The sequence below is a fragment of the Lotus japonicus genome, chromosome 3, assembly GCF_012489685.1.
Source record: "Lotus japonicus ecotype B-129 chromosome 3, LjGifu_v1.2".
NCBI lineage: Eukaryota > Viridiplantae > Streptophyta > Magnoliopsida > Fabales > Fabaceae > Lotus > Lotus japonicus.
Genome location: NC_080043.1, coordinates 85219468 through 85239965, shown reverse-complemented (window position 1 = coordinate 85239965; position 20498 = coordinate 85219468). Strand labels below are relative to the sequence as shown.

Here is a 20498-nt window from a genome sequence, read left to right as displayed (position 1 = left end):
TGTAGGAAAAGCATATTCAATTTTCAACTCTCCAATTGAGTGATTGGCTCCTCACAATTATATGTGGAACATAGGGTCCATCTAAGTACAATCTCCTTAACACTATCATATAAATTCAATGGGCGATCAAACAAACTGAATCGAAAACTTTTGGAAGATTATTTTCATTAGATTAAACGGAATCATACTTGCCACCCCAAAATAAATTAGAAATCATTCTTACTCGGATGTGTCTAGCTTGAGCACTGACACTAGGACCTACCAAACCTGGAGCAGACTGCAAAAGCTCGGAGTTACTTTGAATCTGTATAACGAAGCAATTGTTGCATGATGCATCTCAATTATGGTTTACATTTATCATGTTTGTAAAATAACGCTACTAGAATTGAGCAAATAGGTGATACAATTGATGGGGTCAGCGATAAATACTTTCCAGGTCTTAACTAAGATGAGCAATATCTACCTCATCTGGGATTTTAAATGTTTCTGCCGCCCCAAACTTCCTAAATTCATCTGCAAGAGTCTCTTCGTCATTTTCATCTTCTTCGACATCATTATGATATGGTGATGATGGATCATTCACACTTTTAGACCGGGAATCATGAGTAGCGAGCATGTTAACCTGGCCAAGGTGAGAAATTTCTACCAAAACAGTATCATCGTCAACTGGGAGGGGTTGCTTCCAAGGTTCCCCATCAATCCTCATAAATGTATGATCTGCTGCACCTTTGTGAAACTCAAAGCGGATTCTGTGTGCCTAATGCCAAGGTAATTTCAAACCATTTTAAATTCCAAAATCAAGAAAAAAAATATTTGGTTACAAATCACTTCTATGTAAGTAATTGTTGGACAACGTTTCCAAAAGAAAGCTCATTTAGATAAGAAGAATGTCTCTGGTCTGAAAATCAATAAGTACAAAAGCGATATATGTATCCAGTATTTCAGCGGATACCACATACCTGAGCAAGTCGAGTCCCATGTCCATTTGGAGCAAGTAACACAAGCCCGTGCCAGGCATCTCTAAAACCAACAACTTCTATAAGCCCGCCATCTACGTATGGAGGTGTCAAATCTCCCTATATATTCGATCAAGATAGCATATTCAAAGATTTGTTTTTCGACATAAAGATGCATAAAAAAATTCAGTTATTCAGTACTCCTTCAACTACTTGCACAACTTAAGGGGAAAAAATGACATAACAAAATAATTCATTTCAGAACTAGGTTATGAAATTTACATCATGCTGCTGCTTCCTGTTTGGTGTACCCCATGGATTCAATCCTCCAGAAAAGCTAGGCAAGTTAAGGCATACAATTGACCGGATGCTGTATATAAAATGGAAGGAGAAGTAATAAACACATCAGATATTATGAAGCAAACAGGAACAGCAGATGAACAAAAGTGGAAGTTGATATAAGTGGCCTTTTTACTTTATATTATTCAACTCAAGTTGCCAGTGTGAAGAGACATTGATCATCCAATAATCAACAAGAGCAGCAATGAATGGGCATTATTTACATGACAGTTAATTTGATAACCTATCAAGCATAGATAAGCGTGGTTATGGATCTTTTGCAATTTGAAAATGCAGTAGTTTTTCCATTGACCTGATTTTTTCATGACCTTCTCGCTTCTCTTTACTAAAGATACATATGTAGCTTAACTTAATTGACATTGTCCCAGGTTATAAGACTTTTGGTTTGATGTTGAGGTCAGAAGTTCAGTCCCCCACTAGGCTATCTCCCCTGCCCCTCCTTACCCAAGTGGCTACACCTTCAATATAACAAAATATAAGGAGAGTACAAAATGATTTTACCTGGAAGGTATGTGCAGGTCTTCCCAATGACCATGTGCTTTCATGATTTTTACTTTTGCAAGATGTGCTATGTTCCTGCATTCAATGATCAAATTGAATTTACTTGAGAAAGAATTCTTATGACGGACCAATGAAAGATGGGCATTAAGTATGCAGTTGGTTCATATGCCTGTGTAGTTGGTTCATTTAAACTAGTAGTTTTGAAGAATGAAAAGAACTACATATAACATTTTCAAATGACTAGAAGTGTTCTCAGTACGAAGCACCCTATTTACAACCATTTATATTATTTAATTTGACATTTAAACAGAAGGAAAATAGTAAAAGAACTCTTCAATTATGATATCTTTTGAAAAGGTTTCTACATGTATCATTGTACACTCCAATCTATGGACTTGGTTAAACAAGACTCATCATCATTGAGAAACCAAATAAGCTAAAACCAGTACTAAGTTTCTATTTTATGATTTCATAGGCTGCAACCAGATAAAATGGAAAAATCTAAAGAATTCTGTTATACTGATGTAGTGAATGATGTTATTACTTTAGCTTGCTAGTTCCGATCACTGGCCAAAAGTGAAACTTGAATACGGAAAAATATGCTAAATTTGATCTTGAGACATTAGCGAATGCTGCCATGACCATGGGATTGTGGTATATTTTAGAATTCACCGATTCCTCTAGCGTAAAAGCATAAAGAAAGTACATACATAGACTAAATAGACCACCAGCAAGTGTATAACATAATTTTTGAGATTGAATTTGGAAGTTCTATCTGTATAGCCTTACAAATTTCTTAATGTAGAGAATGTTGATAACTCACTCCCTCATCCTGGAATTAAGTAACAGTGTTAGGTTCTCAATGGTGAAGAAGCAGTATGTAGTGCCAAATTAATTAATGAATTAATAAATTAATAGTGGGATGGAGAAGTCATTCTACAGAAAGTAAGCCAAAATAATAAAATTGAATTCAAGATACCCATTATTTAGTCAGAACAAGCTGCAAGTTGTCAATTTAACTAAATTTCATAAATAGATTTCCTATGTCACTTCTGTAGCATATAGTTTGTGTGTGAACTTTCATGAATTTACAAAAGCCAACCATAAAATCATAAAAGAAACACAAATCCTTTGTCCAATCCATGACAGATCTACATGAACTTACCTGGAAGGGGGGTGGAATAGAGAAGCCAAAAACCATCCTTGTGTGCATCCAAGCTTGGCATAAGTACTCTGGCAAGATAGAAATCAGAACAACATAATCAATCGCAAAAGTTGAGGAAAGTACATCCCTGTGATTTTAAACTACGTAGGCTTTCCAATTAAGGTGAGAAGGACAAAGCAGTACTGCTATTAACTTTCTGCACATTGCTTTTATGTATTCTGTATTCACTACAATTACTGAAAAAAGAAATATACCTGATTAACCAATTGGTTTTTGAATTTTTCAGGATGCAATTTACGTTCAGAATGAAATGCATAAGAAATTTGAGCATCCATCCCTGCAGCCAGGAGTCATAATTTTCTTAACAACTGTTTAAGTAAAGATGGATAGACAGAATTTAGGAAGTAAATTCTCTCCAATATATTATATGATCTAAAAACATTCTAGAGAAGCAAAGCCAGTTAGCACTAATGATGAAGGAAATCAATGAATTTTACTTAATTAGCACGCAACATAAAATGATACAATTTTTTTATCATTACATATTTATATTTTTCAGCTCACGTAAAAAAAGTAAGTTTTACTGCTGAAGTTAATTTAAACAGGATTTACATTGTCATAAGTTGATATTACTCAAAAATGACCACAGGATGAAAAACAGACAAAACTAAATATTATCATAGTGCAAAAATCAACTAATTCATACATACGGGGAAAAGGGAAAAAAACTTTGACAGCAAGGTAAAGTCAAGTATAGAAGAAGCCAGGAGAAGCTATTCTTACCCATGCTGAAGTAATTCCAAAATCCCCCGCGAAAAGTATGGCAACCTTCCTACAGTAAAACACAGCAATACAAGGAGGTAAAGTGAGTAGGTAAGAAGCCAAAACCCGTGAAAACTCAAACTGAAGCAATTGTTTTTTTGAAGAACTACTGTCAATCCACAGTTTAATTTATGTGAACTTCATTCGTAAAAATTATAAAACAGGGATAAAGTAACAAAGTATGCAGATATCTTGTTGTACTTAAATGAAGAAAGCAAGTTTCCTTCCAATAATAGTTCAAAGCAAAAATCTCACATCAAAGTCGGCATAATTTAGTTATAAATCCTATATCATCCAGTCATCCTTAAAAGAAGTTGCCAACCATCCAGTCTCCATGAACCAGATTTAAAATCAGATTACAAAATAGTGAATGGTAAAATATCTTACAATATTAAGCTCATCTGCCTCAGATACACGATGGAAGGCATGCAAAGAATGCGGTAACTCAAGAGGTGCAATTGGATCACAAGGACCTTGTTTTGGAGCCCTCATGCGCATAAGAATGTGCCAGCTGATGGTTTAGCAAAAAAAAAACACCAATCATCAGAAAACAAGTAACTGGTAGAAGTAATCTATGAAAAGTTTACCAAAGATCTTGAACAAAAAATAGCCCTTAGAAAATCATCATATATTTGCTTTGGGTTAAGGAGCATTAAGGACTAGGGGAGTCAATACGGGGAAAAATCAAAACACACAAAGAAGAAAAAAAAGAACTCCTAAACTAGAGAAACCACTAAAATGCCCCTTAAGAGAGCATAAATAATGAATACAAAAGAGTGAATAGAAATAATAGGCTTGATTGCACTTTTGGTCCCTCTACTATGACTCGTGTGATTTTAGCCCCCAAATAATTTTAAAATTCTTCAAATCAGCTTCTTCTCATAATCCAGCAAACTGAACCAATTAAACCATTTAAACTTTTTCCACAAAGAACGCACCAATTAAAATATCATTTTTCAACTAAAGTTCCACCTCTTCGAAACCCTCACATCATTTCCTATCAGATCCTTTACATCTCATCAAATATCTACCAATTTATTGGATTCTAAACTTTTAAATTTTCTATTCCATATTCATTCAGAATCCCCAGCTATTTAAGTAAAAACTGAAGACTTTAAATAGAGATGTCAGTGGAAAGACTTCATTATAACAGTTAAAAAATTATGAAATTAAATTTGAGGAACAAATTAATCAGGGGACCAAATTTGCACATCGATCAAAATAGAGAGACTAAAAGTGTAACTAAACCAAATTAATATATTAAACAACAACTAGCATGATGGTTTCAGATTAACAATGTATGTGAAGAACACACTACAAAATAATAACATATTGAACAGGTATCCATAAAATGGAAATTAAATTAGTAAACTGAAAAGAAAATCATAAGTTCCTAATGGGGATATCTGAATAATCAATTGATTTTACATTGACGGCTAATGCAGCTATCCCAATTCCCAACTATACTATCATAAACCCTGCACAAAATCAATTCAGGATTGTAATCATGACCTGGCAACTTCTATTTATTATTTTATTTTATTCAACAATAAGTATGCTTGAGAATTTCCTCAGTAGTAGAAGAAAGGAATTATAACAGTTAAATTAGTAAACTGATATGCGAGTTACTGCAGAATGACCAAATGGTACTTAATTATAAGATGAAACAAAAGGACAGAAAATCATTACTTGTCTATTTTCATTTCCTTAGCTTTCATTACTTGACCCAGAAATGACTCAACTGATTGCTCGTTCGTTCCTGGGTTCCTCTTCCCCTGCAATAAAGCAGTAGAAATTACTGACTTTGATCATTTTCAGTTTTTACTTTTCTGATAATGTTTTTCATACAGTCACAGCTACAACTGAGTGCACCCTCAAATTCAAGTTCAACTTCAAATTGAACGGCATAATAGGAACCACAATCTTATATATTAAGGGGAACAATGAATCTATCAAGAACCAACTGTCCTAAAAGTTGAAGTTGTGGGGTGAAAACACATGAATAATTTTATAATATATTTCTAACATGCCCCCTCATGCACCTTTGAAATTCAACATTTTTATCATAAGAATAATAGGGGCAATAAGTATCCATCTCAAGACCGCTTTGTCATAGAGGATTTGAATACCACCATGTCTTAAACCAACTATTCCAAAAGCTTGAGTTGTTGGGTGCAAAGTGCAAATACATTAATGATTTTATAATATGTTTCGAACACAATTGTTATTTAAAAATGGGAAAAAAGAAGAAGCTAATGAATGGAAAACGTCGGAAAAGTTCAGGAATAAGCAGCATAGTATTCTAATTTTGAACAACATCCACTCAAACAAGGAATGTGAATCAAGACAATTAAAAACATATGTGAAAGCTACAGCTTATAAACTATCAAATCATAGCAGGGTCAGCAGAATGTTTTAACGTACTTCATTTTTTCATTAAAATCAAACAATATAGAAACTGCAAATTCCTACCCAACCAAATGCAAATGGTAGATTATTCCCGGTGCCCAACGGAACGGTGGCAATGGGCGGCGAATGAGATAGCTTGAGATCACAAACAACTCCAAGTAGCCAGCCAGCTGTTCCATCACCCCCTGCAACCTAAAAAACTCAAAAAATAAATAAGCATTTGCATCTAAAATTCCCTACACAAGATAGAAAAATCATGGTTGAATGGTTTAATCATAAACTGATAAACAAGAACCAGAACTCACAATCAATCTCAACCTCTCCATAGTCCTTATAGCCAATTGATCACCCTGAAGCTTGAGTTTCTCCAAATTAGCATAGATTTTGCTGAGAACCTTATCAGGAGCGTGTTCCCCCAAATCAAAAACCTAAAAAAAAACACAGACACACACTATAATCAATCCTGCACAACAAGATGAAGAACAAACAACACAACACAAGACCTGTTTCTCGTTGAGAAGCGCACGGTACGTCTTCAAGAGTTCCCCTCCAAGCTGACCACCGCTCTTGGAGTTAACGAAAACGAGCACGGGACACACAGGTCCATCGATCTCGCCGTCGCCATTGTCAACCTCAGCCCCCGGCACGAGGACGTGGTTGGGGATCCAGAAGTTCTTCAGGAAGTCGGAGTTTCGAGAAGCCATTGTTGTCGCATTCAGCTGGTGAAGCGTGATTGTGAAGGAGGAATGGGTGAGGGAATGCGGAATGTGAAGGAAATGATCATATACGGGAATGGAAGCAGAGTGGAAAGCGTCACTTCCTTGCCATGTTAATGTTAGAGTGAGACGGAGTGGATGAATTGTTATTGGATCATCTTACATGTCACCAACTAAAGTACAGTTGGTTAAGAAGGCCACACACCAAGCGCATCAGCCTGCAAACGAGGCATAACATCCGCTAAAGGAGAGTTCCAAACAGTGAAGGCACTCGCATTTGTTAAACCAAGCTTAGCCAAATGATCTACAACGGCGTTGCGTTTCCATGAACTAAGCATTACTGATGGTCAAATTGTTAGTAACGTCAAATAACTATTAGTCTTAAAAAAAATAACAATTTAGTGACAACCACAACATTGTCAATAAACATTTTCAACAATTTTTTAAATGCGCTGATAATGTCAACAATATTAAAATGATAGACGTTAGCAACATTACCGATTGTCGCCAGCGTAGCGTCTGTTCCAAGTCTTCGTAATATAGACTCTCATCTAAGTTGATCATTCGAAAAATTTTTACAACTTTTGGTCCTAAGAAAAAGTTGAAAGAACAAGTGACCCAATTTTACTTACATGACAAATTTTCCATTGGGTATTGTAATCGACAGTTTTCAAAGACTGTCACAAAGTAAAAAGCTTGAAAAACTAGTGTGTTTCTTGCGATTTTCAGCATTTTTTGCACAGTTTAAACCCCCCACAAGTATCGGGTGTCTAAGTGTTTTTCACCATAAGTGGTTTACCAATCATTTTTGTAAAGCATCAAGGCGTAAAGATGAAATAACAGCTGAAAGAGGAATCCTCCATTCACAACGCAAAGTTCTCTCGCTAAAAGCTTGTCTAGCCTAGAAATCCGCTGCATTATTTCTATCTCGAGGCACCATCTCAATTCTGACATTCCATCCCCAAGCAAATTTTGCTTTAATTCTCGCAATAATATCCCTGACCCACCCAATAGTTAGAAACATCCACATTCAACTGGAATACCTTCACCACATTAGCATAATCTGACAGACACAAGATATCTCTGTAACCAAGATCCCAAACCAACTGCAATTCAATTTCAACCGTCCATAACTCAGCTGTGTACATGTTCCCTAGGCCATAGCTAACAAGCACAATCCAGGTACCAACCCTATCACGAGTCACCGCAGCGTAACTCATACATCCCACATTGTGTATTCACACAAATTATATAAGAGTACTAGTTTTTTACCATCTAGTTTCTACTATTTTTTAAAAAATCTTTGGTTCCTACTACATAATCTAGTATCTCGGCAAATTCTCTGGTGCCCAAAGTATTTTTTTGGTATGGTACATGAATGATTTGGACCACTCAACTAACTACATCTGTAATATTTATTATTATTAATATTAAGAAATAAAACTTAATTTAATTATAGAAAAAACACTGAAACTTATGATGTAAAATGCATTTTAGCCCCAAAACATCTAAGTATTTAGGTTTTCTGTCTCTTCCCCAAACAGACATCTGAAACCTACACTTGCAGAAATAACCCTTGCGATTTCAGATCTCCCTCATCTTCCATTCCTAATCTGCAAAATCAACATCAATTCTTGCCTCCACAACCGTACCTCTCCTCGCATTCGCATTCGCATTCGCAGTCCCGCGCGGTGATTTCCTCCTAGAGGTTCATTCATGAAAAAATCACTTTTGCTCCTCAGATTTTATCCATCTGATTCGTTCCCTTGTGTTGCGGCTACGACGACGGTCGTGCAGAAGCATGGGTAGTCTGACGTGGTCGATGTCTCGGCGTGGCATCTCCATGCTTAGAAGCTATTGCATCTGCTCCATCTTCCTTTACGTCTGTTTCCAACTGATTCTGGTTTTGAATTGTGGGTTTTTTGGTTTGAATGGTTGAAGCTTTAGGGTTCTATTGAGAGCTTTTGGGTTTTAATAGATTCTTGTTTATCGGATTTTGGTTTGAACGTTGCTCAGTTTTGTTTTGACTGGGAACAAAGGAGAAGATTGAGAAATTGAACTTGAGTGAGATTAGTGTGTTGGTTCTGTAATGATTTTTGAAGAATATGAAAATGGAACACTCTAATGATTGAAATAAAAAGAAGCATGTAATTACAGAATAAAACTGGGGTCTTTACATAATTAATAAAATAATAAGGATATATTAGAACACAGAATAAATTTATCTTAGGTGTCTTAATATTATTTGTACATGTCACTCCTGTACCTACACTCATTTGTAATTGTGGCTACGCACATAGTATCTCTATCATTTTTTTCTTCTTTTCTATATTTTACGCATTTAAAAACATCCCACGAGTTGCAACCTCAAGCAATGAAAAATTATTTAAAGTGAGTGACCCCAAATGTTCTTTCTTGCCTCTGCAGTCTGCATCATCTAAAATCTTCTGAACCAGTCGGCAGAAACATGGCAGATGAAATCAACCATGCTGCAGTGACAATCTTAGACCGGTGTGAGGTTGCTCCGCCACCAGGTTCACTTCCTTCAACCACTCTCCCCCTCACTTTCTTTGACCTTCCATGGTTCTACTGCCTCCCCGTTCAACGCATCTTCTTCTTCAACTTCCCACACTCCACCAACCACTTCCACCATTCAGCACTCCCCAAGCTGAAGCAATCTCTCTCCCTCACCCTCCAACACTTCTTCCCCTTCGCTTCCAATCTCATCGTCCCTCCACAACCTCACACCGTCGCCGCCCCTTACATCCGCTACCTCGACGGCGACTCCCTCCCCTTCACCGTCGCAGAGTCCAGCTCAAACTTCAACCTCCTGGTTTCAGATTCCCCGCAAGACGTTCGAAACTGGCACCCTCTTGCTCCCACTTTACCCTCACCTCGTACAGAGGAAGATGGCACACGTGTAATACCTCTCATGGCCATTCAGGTAACAATCCTACCAAACTCTGGTTTCAGCATCTGCTTCACCTTCAACCACCTTGCTGCTGATGGAAGATCACTTCACCATTTCATCAAGTTCTGGGCCTCTGTTTGCAAATCAGAAACAGGGGATTTTGCTTCTTCTACTCTGTCTCTTCCTTTCCATGACAGAGACAGAGTCAAAGACCCAAAAGGGCTTAAGCTTATCTACTTGAAAGAGCTTCAAGATCCAGCTTCACAGCCCATGGAATTCGCAGGCCTTGTGCGAGATGTTTTCGCTAACAAGGTACGCGCCACTCTTGTGTTGAGTCGTGAACGAGTTGAGAAACTTAAGAACTGGATGATCATTCTTTCTGGGCTGCAGCGAGTTTCGACCTTTATTGTGACATGCTCCTTGGTTTGGGTTTGTTTGATAAGGTCAGAACAGAGCAAAGGTGATGGTTGTGTTGCTAAAAGCAATGATCAACTCTGCTACTTGGTTTTCTTAGCAGATTGTCGCGATCATCCTGAAATTTCATTGCCTTCAACGTACTTCGGGAATTGTCTAGCTACTTGCATTGTGGCACTCAAGAGGAGTGAGTTGGTTGGAGAAAATGGGATTGTTGAGGTTGCAAAAGCTGTTCAGAGGGAGATTAGAAATTGGAAGAGTGATCCTTTACGAAATGCTGAAACATTGATGTCAGATTACAGAGAAGTAGCAAAGCCAGATCAAAGTGTGCTAATAGTTGCAGGGTCGCCAAAACTGGGAGTGTACGAGACTGATTTTGGGTGGGGGAAGCCTAAGAAGTCTGAATCAGTTCATATTGATATAACAGGATCAATTAGTCTCTCTGATTGTAGAGACAATGAAGGTGGAATTGAAGTTGGGTTGGCGCTTGAAAGGATTCGAATGAATAATTTCATCAATATCTTAGAACAACAATTTGTAGATATTAATGTAGCATGTGAATGAATCATTCATGATTGTACTATTACTACTACCTGTTTCGCTTGACTCATTTCTTAGTAGGTTTTTTCCTTCAGTTTGAGTAAACATTCTGCTCCATTGGTTTATGTAGTCTTAGTTCTTAGTAAGCAGAGTGATTGCTCAAGGTGTGTTGTACAGTTCTTAAAAGAAGTTTGAATATTCAGGTGCATTTGGTAAGTGAATTCATGTATCTCATGATTCCTCTAGCAAATAAATTCATTCCTCACTGAATTGTCTGTTGGAAAAAAATAGACCTGTCTTCTGCAAAAACAATGTAAAGTTAAAATGTTTAGATAGTGATTTGTGACTTTGTGCAGCATTACTTGTTCTAAATATGGGTCTGATCATAAGTCTGAATACTCAAGTAATGCGTCAAACAGTTAAACTATAGAGTAATTACCTATAAGGTTCTGACATTAGTCTAATATATATGGGTCTAATTAATGAACTAAAACGATCTTAATCTTTTTAATTTATACTGCCCTTTTTGTCATCACATGCACACCAAGCTTGGAAAAGAGAGATGTAAACATAAAGTGTTATAAACACTAATATCATGTAAGCACTAAGTAGTACGATGCAGCATGGTAAAAAAAATACATTGTCCATGTACTGATGTACACAATACACAATTAAAATATAAAAACATAATGAAACTAATCATCACTTGCCACGATTTAGGTATTCTTGAAACATTTGGTGAGCAACTTGAAAACCTTTTTGAAATGGAGTCCTAAGTCGCTCTAAAACCGTCTCTACTGACAAGAACTTCATGGCGAACATTTTTTAACTTCAACCATGTATAAGCTAGAGAGTCACAAATGAAAACTTGATGTTCATTCCATATTTCCATTTGTCTTGTGCATCTTTGTAGGCTTGAAAGTCTGGCAAAGAGAAGCAAGGTCAAGTTCAAGGGGGTGTTATTATCAAAATTCTGAATTCGAACAAATGAAGTAGAACCCCAGTTTTCAAGGTAAGAAATTGAAAATTGGCTAAGTCTGATGAAGTTTCAAGTCGAACCAGACCAAGTGTGAAAGACTTGGAAAGTCGAGGCAAGCTTGGCAAAGTTCATAGTACTTTTCTGCGGATTTTGTAACGAAATTTTCCTTCAATAACTTCCAAAGAAAATCCACAGGAAAAGTGGGGTTTTTTTATGTCCCTACCATAGGGTGTTTATGAATCATTACTGTAGTACGTAGTACCCATTCGATATACCAATCGTCCACATATGGTCTAGTTTTCCATGATCGTCCATATGGAAACTAGGTACATTCTTCGTATTTCTCTATTCCAATATTTAGATGAAGAAATTATTGTAAAACCTTCCACGAGCTGTATGAGAAGTAATTAAAAAGAGTTGAATGATTCCACTTTGTACTTTCCTCTCGATAATCTAATGCAACTCTTCTCTTGGCCAGGGCCATGTGCACTCCTCCAGATACAGCTGTTCCAATGTTTAGACGAAGAAATTGTTGTAAAACCATCCATGAGTTTCATGTGAAGTATTTAATAAAAGGTGAATGATTCCCCTTGTGCAATCCTCTGAATATTCTAATTCAAATCTTCTCATGGCCGTGGACAGCAATATTCCAAGTTGAGTTGTTATCACGAGTTGCAGGAGAATTGATAAAAAAACTATAGTCAATGGTTCGAGTTGTTCTTTCCTTCTTTCTTTCATCTATTTAATCGCATGCAAATCTTCTCATGGACACCATTAACTAATTTTAAAGTTAGACTCTTCCTGAAAAGCACCGTTTCAGTAAATGAGGATAAAATAAATAAAAAAATAATAAATAAAAAAAATAAAGAAAGAGAGAAACTCGGTTTGTTTGAGAAGGAAGGAGCATGTGGGTAAAATACCCTATTCTTCTCTATTGTTGAAAACAGAAAGTGGGACTCCATCCTCTGTTCCTCAACTTCTCATTCCAGCACCTTCCTCCCTCTTTGATTTCACTCTCCATTTTCGTTCCATCATCTTTTCACTCTTCACTCAAGCTTTTATTTCACTGTATTTGGAACTTTGAAAGTGGGTATTTGAGACTCTTCTCATCTCTTGGGTAGTGCTATTTAGAGATTCATTGAGGTAAAATTTTCAACCCAATGATTCAGAAATCTGTTTTTGTGGCATGAATTAGTAGTGGGTGTTATCATAGCATAGTAGGAAATCAGGTGTTTGTGTTATTTTCATGATTTCCTCTAAAACCCTAAGTCTCATAAATTGGGGGTTTTGCCTAATCTCTTTTGGTACCCATTATTGATGTGTAGATTCACGGGGTGACGATTCTCTTGGTCCAACGGAGGGCACGGGAAGAGATTGAGCTAGCTCTTCATAGTTGTGAGTGTATAGTTTATAAAGTGGGAGAAGTAAAAATATTTTAAGTTTCATGTACTTTATGCATATTAAACCTTACGTTTTTTTAGTTTCATTCTATACTCGAACTGTATGAGATGATTAGTGATTAAGTTCTTTTTTAAATATCCCTTCCTTTTAAAATATGAAGTCCCTGGCCCTTGAGCATTCGTTTTCTTTTAAAAAGAAAACTCTATTTGACATGACATGCTTTTGCCTCAATACAAACTTTGATGATTATAGAATTTCAAGAAGTTAATTTTGATGACTAGGTGTAACTGTTTTACTCAAATCCATAGACAGAAGATTCTTTCTAGTGCTTCCCATTGAGAACTTGGAGCATTAATACATGTCATACGTTTAGTATTTGAGTTTGCTTGTAAATTAAGTTTTTGTTAAACCTTATGTTTGAAAATTATGTGATGAGTTATATTTCGGAAAGCCGTTCGTCGCAACGAAGAGATAATGCGACATATTTACCGTTCGTCGCAACGAAGAGATAATGCGACATATGTACCGTTCGTCGCAACGAAGAGATAATGCGACCTATGCACTTTATGTCATAGTATAATACCGTTTGTCACAACGAAGAGATAATGTGACTATGCAAATTCGTGCTTTTTAGTAGCGTACCGTTTGTCGCAACGAAGAGACAATGCGGCCTATATGCATATAGTTTGTGGAGGTGATTGTTGTTAAATGATGAAGGTTGAAGTTGCTTCCCAATTTTTGTTATTCCGTTATTGAATTTAAAGCTTGTGTGAAAGTGTATGGAGCTTTCAGAGATTTATAAAAAAGTCCAAGAGGATATTGATTTAAAGTTTCTTATGTATATATATGATATACCAAAAATCTGGTTTTAATGATCGTGCCTTAAGTGCTTCTCTTTTCCGCGCATTTTATTTATTATGCCTCACTAAGTCTTTGTGACTTACCCCCTTATTATTTCCAATTTTTTTTAGATTCACAAGCAGCTGAGTAACAGATTTCTGGGCTTTGCTGTTGTTTTGGTATGCCTCCATTGTGCGGTGGCTAGTATATTCTTTTTGGTCGACTCCAGTATGATGCAGCCATAGGGATAGAGAGTCGTTTACTTACTTTGAGTTGTAATTATTAAACTCACTATGTTAGCACTTTGTTGGGTTTGCACTCTTAAAACCCTATGACAGAAGCACTATGTTGAAGGGTTTGTGGCGGCTAAAGAGCAAGTAAGTGTCGTCGATCCTGACTTTGACCTTTCACGAATTGGATTTCTGAAGAAGATTCAAGATGGCCAAGTTATTGGCCATGATGACATCGATCTTGACCTTCTTCCAAAGTTTGATTCTGAGAGCGAGTTAGGAAGACGATGAGGATGGTGATGATGATGGGCGGGATCCCAATGCATCTTTGAACAAGGAGACGGCCAATGATGACCAGACCCCTGCCTGATTTATTTTTGTGAAATGTCTTTTGGTAATTGGGCCCTGCCCGTCCTTGAACGGACCTTTATTTTCATCATAGTAGATCCTAAATCATACAACTAAGGCTCTCATAGCACATGTCAAGATTATGATTCATAATACTCAATATAAAAGGAACATCAGTCATTCACATAAAATCATAGTTGCATGAATTAAGAACACCAATAAATTTAAGATAATGAATGATGACATACCTCATGTATCCATTGTTTCTTGACTTGATATTGGAAGCCTTCTTGTTCTACTCGGATGTCTTGATTGGTAAGATAAGATCTTCCTCCCCTTCTTTCTCAACTTTGATGAGATTTAAGATAATCGTTCCATCATCTTGTATCATGTGAATCATGTCATCACATATATCTACCTTGTGATTCCAAATACTCATTAATCACAAGATAGACATTCTAGGTAATATCAAGATATTGTTCAACTAATCTTTTCTAAATCATTGGAAGAAAAAATAAAAATTTCTAACATGAAACTTGACTAAAAAAATACTTTGACATGGTATGAGACTATGAGTCTTAATGATTAAGTGGCTTAGATTTCAATCATATTTATCTCAATTATTCTAATAAAAAGTGGAATTTTAACACAAGATATTGAATATGTCATTGTCATGTCCAACGGGCTCTTACGTGGAGAGCCATATTAGAAGTATAACATAAAATCATTCATGTGTCTTTACCTAATAATTTAAACTTTTGTGATTGGCTGGAAAATGTTTTGTTGACACTTCTTTCACTTCTACATTAAATGAGAGACAAGAAGAATAAAAAAGATATAATAAATGATGTGAAGCAAAACAATAGAGATAAAAAAAAAGAGTGGAAATAAGTTGAAAAAGAAAATGAGTGTGAATGAATTGATTGATAATAACTTCTATGTCTTATTCTGCACGTTAGTTATAATGATTCCGCTGGTAAAGGTATGGAAACTCAAAAGTAGGTACTTTCTTGGTACAGAAGGTTGCTTCTCTGTTTCAATATTTAGATGAAAACCTCCCACGAGTTACACGAGTAGTAATAAAAACAAGTGAATTGTAAAACGTACCTTCAATAATTGAGAAGTATATTGAAGAAGGTGAATGATTCCCCTTGTACTATCTCTTAGATATTTTCATGCCTGTGGCTTAAAAAACTGAAAATCCATGATTCCTGTTGTTCTTTCTTTCGTCTACTTAAACCTTGTGCCTTTTCATAGTTAATAGCAAACATGGCTCATAAAATCAATGGTGACACAGTGGTGGTCTAAGAGCGGTTTGAGGTTGCTCCACCACCAGGCTCAGTTCCCTCAACCACTCTTCCCCTCACTTTCTTTGATATTCCATGGTTTTACTCTCCTCCTGTTCAACGCATCTTCTTTTATGAGTTCCCACACCCTACCCAACATTTCCTCCAAGTAGCAATCCCCACTCTCAAGCACTCACTTACCATAACTCTCCAACACTTCTTCCCCTTCGTTTCCAATCTCATTGTCCCTCCACAACCCTATGTAGACACCCCTTACATCCGCTACCTCCACGGAGACTCTCTCCCCTTCACCGTGGCAGAGTCTAATTCAGACTTTGACCACCTTGTTTCAGATTCTCCACAGGATGTTCGAAACTGGCACCCCCTTGTTCCCACCTTGCCCTCACCTCTCATAGAGGAAGACGGCACGTGTGTGAAACCTCTCATGGCCATTCAGGTAACTGTCCTACCAAACTCTGGATTCAGTATCAGCCTCACGTTCCACCACATTGTTGCGGACGGAAGATCACTTCACCATTTCATCAAGCTTTGGGCCTCTGTTTGCAAAAAAACAGGGGATTCAACTTCCCCTAAAGCCACTTTGTCTCTTCCTTTCCATGACAGAGACAAAGTCAAAGACTCGAAGGGGCTTAAGCTCATCTACTTACAAGAGCTTGAACTCCAACATCCACCACCAGAAATTACGGGTTACATGCAAGATGTTTTCACTGACAAGGTACGCGTCACTCTTGTGTTGAGTCGTGAACGAGTTGATCAACTTAAGAAATGGATCACTCATAAAAGTATCAGCTACGATTCAGGGACACAACACATGTCAACCTTCGTGGTCGCATGTTCCTTAGTTTGGGTCAGTATGATAAAATTAGAGCAGAGAAAAGGTGATTATTGTGTTGCAAAAGGCTCGGATGAACTCTGCTACTTTTTGTTTCTAGCAGATTGTCGTGGTCGTCCTGAATTATCATTCCCTTCAACTTACTTTGGGAATTGTCTTGCTTTTTGCACTGTGGCAATGAAGAAGGATGAGGTGGTGGGAGAAAATGGCCTTATTGAGGTTGCAAATGCTGTTGAGAGGGAGATTAGAAATTGGAAGAGTGATCCTTTACAAAATGCTGAAACATCCATATCGGATTATAGAGAATTATTGAAGCCAGGTAAGTCTTTGCTAACAATTGGAGGGTCGCCAAAACTGGCGGTATACGAGACCGATTTTGGGTGGGGGAAACCTAAGAAATCTGAATCAGTTCATCTTGATACATTTAGAATAGTTTCTATGTCTGATTGTAGAGACAAAGATGGTGGTATGGAGGTTGGTTTGGCGCTTGAAAAGGTTCGAATGAATGATTTCATCAACATCTTGGAACAACAATTCAGTAAAGTGGTGTGTGATTGAACTATATATTCACAATACCACCCGGTTTCGTTTGACTCTTCTTTAGTTTAATTTTTTCTTTCCAGTTCTAAACACCCCATTCCACATGTTTGTTTAGGTGCAGTTCTTAATAAGTACAGTGATTGCTCAAGGTGTGTTGTATAGTGATTAGAAGAAGTTTTCATGGTGTGTTGCTGGTGGTGATTCCTATTGCAATTAAATTCCTTCCTACTATGTGATTGCAGGTCAATGAAGACCCGTAAGTCTCAACTATAGTTCTTAATTATGTTATTGCATTTTTCACAATTTCCCTTACATTCATGATTCATTTGATAGATGTTTAACTTCTATCAATCTCTGTTGACCTTATCCCGTTGACATTACTAAGTCAAGAAAATAAAACTTCCATACCATGATAACATGATAATAAAATATACAAAGTGGTAAGATATATTTCAACTTTAATTCACTCTCATATATCTCTCTTATTTTCCTATAAAATCATTCTTCTTATTTCTCATTTATATATCTCTTTTCTATTATACTATGGTCAATAAACTATGTTCCCATATTTTTCATCTGAATTATTTATGAGACTGGAGTGGCATATACGTTCCAGGAACTTTAATTGCAAACTTGTAACGCAACAACCACGAAAAGATGAGAGCAAAGCATACGCATTACATCTTATAAAACTTGAATATATACCTGGTTGCTTCTGGTCTTGAATAGCTTTCCTTCAATTTTGTCACATATCTTTGATCAAATGGCAGAACCACCTAGTGTCTATAAGCTTGTTGAGCAATGTCAGATTGTTCCAGCAAATTCAAGAGCAAGAAGAACCACTTCTCTTCCCCTCACATTCCTAGACTTGCCATTAGCAGGTCCTATTTATGTTAGACGCCAATTCTTCTATCAGTTTCCACACCCCACCCACCATTTCTACAATTCCACACTCCCAACTCTCAAACATTCTCTTTCCCTCACCCTTCAACATTTCTACCCTCTCGCCGGAAACCTCATCTGTCCTCCACCACCACACAAGCCCTTCATTCACTGCACCGATGATCATGACTCCGTCCCCTTCACCGTCATTGAATCCGCAGCTGATTTCAAGCATCTCTCATCCAACCACCCCAAACTTCTCAATGAGTTGAAACACCTGGTTCCCAAATTGACCCCCACAAATGATGGTGATCATGATGATGGTAATGACAACACCTTCATCTTCCCCCTGTTGGCATTGCAAGCCACTGTTTTCCCAAACCATGGCATCTGCATCTCCATCACTTACTGCCACATAATGGACGATTTCTGCTGCAGTCAATTCATGAAGACTTGGTCATCCATTTGTCAAACAGGTGGTGTGCACCCCACATTTCTCCAGAACTCACCACCATGCTTCGATCGAGAAGCGTTGCAGGACACCAAGGGACTAGAGGGTGTTTTCTTAAGAGACTATTTTGAAGAGAGGTCAAATTGGAAACACAAATTCATTGCTCCAACTTCTGATCATGATGACTATGTTAAGGCAACAATTGTGTTCAGTAGAGAAAAAATTGAGGGTCTGAAAAAATGGGTGTTGAATCAATGGAAGAAAAATGTATCAAAATTTGTGGTGACTTGTGCATTTGTGTGGGCTAGTTTGGTGAAAACAAGATATAGAAATGGTGATGATGAACAAGAAGAAGAGTATTTTCGTTTTGCAGCAGATTGTAGAGATCGTCTTGAGTACCCTATACCAGAGGGTTACTTTGGAAACTGCTTAGCACTGTGCCATGCGACATTGCAGAGAAAGAAGCTTTTGGAAGAACAAGGTTTTATGAATGCAGTGAAGGTGATTGAAAGGGCAGTGAGTGACATGAAGAAGGAACCGTTTAAGGATGCTGAGGATTGGAGGGTTTTGTTTAGGAAGATGTTTGTGTCGGGAAGTGTGTTGCTGGTTACAGGGTCGCCTAGGTTTGGTGTTTATGGGACTGATTTTGGGTTTGGAAGACCTGTTAAAGTGGAGATGGTGCATTCATTCAAAGGTGTGTCTCTTGCTGAGTGTGGAGATGAGGATGGAGGACTTGAGTTTGGGTTGGTTTTTAGAAAAGGGGAGTTTGATTGTTTTGTTTCTGTCATTGAACAAGGACTTGAAGCTTTTGCTTTTCAATCCTAAATGTATTTATGAGTTCTTTTTTCTGTGGAGATTTTCCAACTTCCAAGTCTACTTTCCTAAGATTAGTTCATAAATTTTGTTTTTAGTATTTAATTTACATGCATTGGCATTCATATTGTAAAAAGTTTTATATAATAAACGCAAATTCATAGACTAGTAAATGGTGGTAAATCATTGGCGATACTCACAAAATTAGTTGTTTTAAGTGATAGTCAATTACGATTATGTGATATATTTATATATATTTTTTTTCACATAATAGGTGTAGGACTGTTAGTTAAATTCAATATTTTACTTAAGATCGAAAAAGGGTTCAAAGGTCATAAATAAGAACCGTTACCATTAGATTAAATAATGAAATGTTGAGATTAAATGTTAAGTCATGCGACTTTTTTATTTTTAAGTTAGATAACATTTTTAAGTGGTCATGTGACTATTTATTATCATTTACTTATGAGTATTCACTATCAAATCTAACAAGGTGTTACTTTTAACACACCAAAACATTACTGATTAAACACTCAATTTGAATTCTAATACTCAAAGTTTCGCCCAGACTTCTACGGGAGGCAACAGAGGGGAATTTTCTGCAATGAGCGAAAGTCTGACGGAACAATGCCGCGTGGAGGTAAAGGGCTTACGGGTCGTGAACTTCTTTGATTCCAAAAGTTCAACTTTCATAAGCATATTTGAGTGTTTAATTAGTAATGTTGGGACTTTAAAAGTAGCACTCATCTAACAATTATGATTAATTCCTACCACTCTTACATAAAATCATTTTTTGCATAATGGGAGCGATATCGTGTGAATGATAAAAATATGTGCAAAGAGCACCCAAGGCACATCAATATTATTTTTCTAAGGCCAAGCCTAGCTACATTGCCAATCCCATCTCCTATGTCCCCTCTAGACATTTCTCTTTTTACCCTAAAACCTGAAAAAAAAAAAATTCTTCTTTAAAGTTCAAATTCCACAACTTTTAGAGCTCAAACAGAGGAGACGAGCTCACATGACAGTGATAAGCAAGCCTCAAAGTCAAACCATGTACTACACCATTTTTCTTTTAGCA

The 20498-nt window shown here is 36.9% G+C and overlaps 4 protein-coding genes and 1 long non-coding RNA gene across 5 annotated transcripts; 4 read left to right on the top strand and 1 right to left on the bottom strand.

Annotated features, from left to right (window-relative positions):
• Positions 1 to 148: 148 nt before the first annotated feature.
• LOC130746736 (diacylglycerol kinase 5-like) lies at positions 149 to 7259 on the bottom strand. The gene is made up of 12 exons (XM_057599455.1): positions 6717 to 7259; positions 6519 to 6641; positions 6277 to 6405; positions 5494 to 5579; positions 4192 to 4315; positions 3766 to 3814; positions 3237 to 3319; positions 2983 to 3050; positions 1818 to 1892; positions 1239 to 1326; positions 960 to 1076; positions 149 to 757 (listed from the first exon to the last, which is right to left on the bottom strand). The coding sequence occupies exons 1-12, from the start codon at positions 6915 to 6917 to the stop codon at positions 440 to 442; spliced, it is 1461 nt and encodes a 486-aa protein (XP_057455438.1). The 5' UTR covers positions 6918 to 7259; the 3' UTR covers positions 149 to 439.
• A 2046-nt stretch (positions 7260 to 9305) lies between these two features.
• LOC130746737 (coumaroyl-CoA:anthocyanidin 3-O-glucoside-6''-O-coumaroyltransferase 1-like) lies at positions 9306 to 11015 on the top strand. Its single transcript, XM_057599456.1, has one exon. The coding sequence runs from the start codon at positions 9397 to 9399 to the stop codon at positions 10816 to 10818; it is 1422 nt and encodes a 473-aa protein (XP_057455439.1). The 5' UTR covers positions 9306 to 9396; the 3' UTR covers positions 10819 to 11015.
• Positions 11016 to 12547: 1532 nt separating this feature from the next.
• On the top strand, positions 12548 to 14709 carry LOC130746741 (uncharacterized). The gene is made up of 3 exons (XR_009022208.1): positions 12548 to 12916; positions 13099 to 13168; positions 14146 to 14709. It is a non-coding gene; the product is annotated as an uncharacterized LOC130746741 (long non-coding RNA).
• Positions 14710 to 15756: 1047 nt separating this feature from the next.
• LOC130746740 (coumaroyl-CoA:anthocyanidin 3-O-glucoside-6''-O-coumaroyltransferase 1-like) lies at positions 15757 to 17518 on the top strand. Its single transcript, XM_057599459.1, has one exon. It carries the CDS (start codon positions 16324 to 16326, stop codon positions 17287 to 17289), a length of 966 nt encoding a protein of 321 aa, XP_057455442.1. The 5' UTR covers positions 15757 to 16323; the 3' UTR covers positions 17290 to 17518.
• Positions 17519 to 17706: 188 nt separating this feature from the next.
• LOC130746738 (coumaroyl-CoA:anthocyanidin 3-O-glucoside-6''-O-coumaroyltransferase 2-like) lies at positions 17707 to 19503 on the top strand. Its single transcript, XM_057599457.1, has one exon. It carries the CDS (start codon positions 18035 to 18037, stop codon positions 19427 to 19429), a length of 1395 nt encoding a protein of 464 aa, XP_057455440.1. The 5' UTR covers positions 17707 to 18034; the 3' UTR covers positions 19430 to 19503.
• The last annotated feature ends 995 nt before the right edge of the window (positions 19504 to 20498 follow it).

Bases quoted from the DNA above. Each gene is read 5' to 3' on its own strand.
- LOC130746740 (XM_057599459.1), top strand. From the start codon at position 16,324: ATGGCCATTCAGGTAACTGTCCTACCAAACTCTGGATTCAGTATCAGC.
- LOC130746737 (XM_057599456.1), top strand. From the start codon at position 9,397: ATGGCAGATGAAATCAACCATGCTGCAGTGACAATCTTAGACCGGTGT.
- LOC130746738 (XM_057599457.1), top strand. From the start codon at position 18,035: ATGGCAGAACCACCTAGTGTCTATAAGCTTGTTGAGCAATGTCAGATT.
- LOC130746736 (XM_057599455.1), bottom strand. From the start codon at position 6,917: ATGGCTTCTCGAAACTCCGACTTCCTGAAGAACTTCTGGATCCCCAAC. The intron at 4,316-5,493 runs GTAATGATTTTC...CTAAACCATCAG, and splicing joins AAGGAAATGAAAATAGACAA to CTGGCACATTCTTATGCGCA. The intron at 3,320-3,765 runs GTAAGAATAGCT...TCCTGGCTGCAG, and splicing joins TTGGAATTACTTCAGCATGG to GGATGGATGCTCAAATTTCT.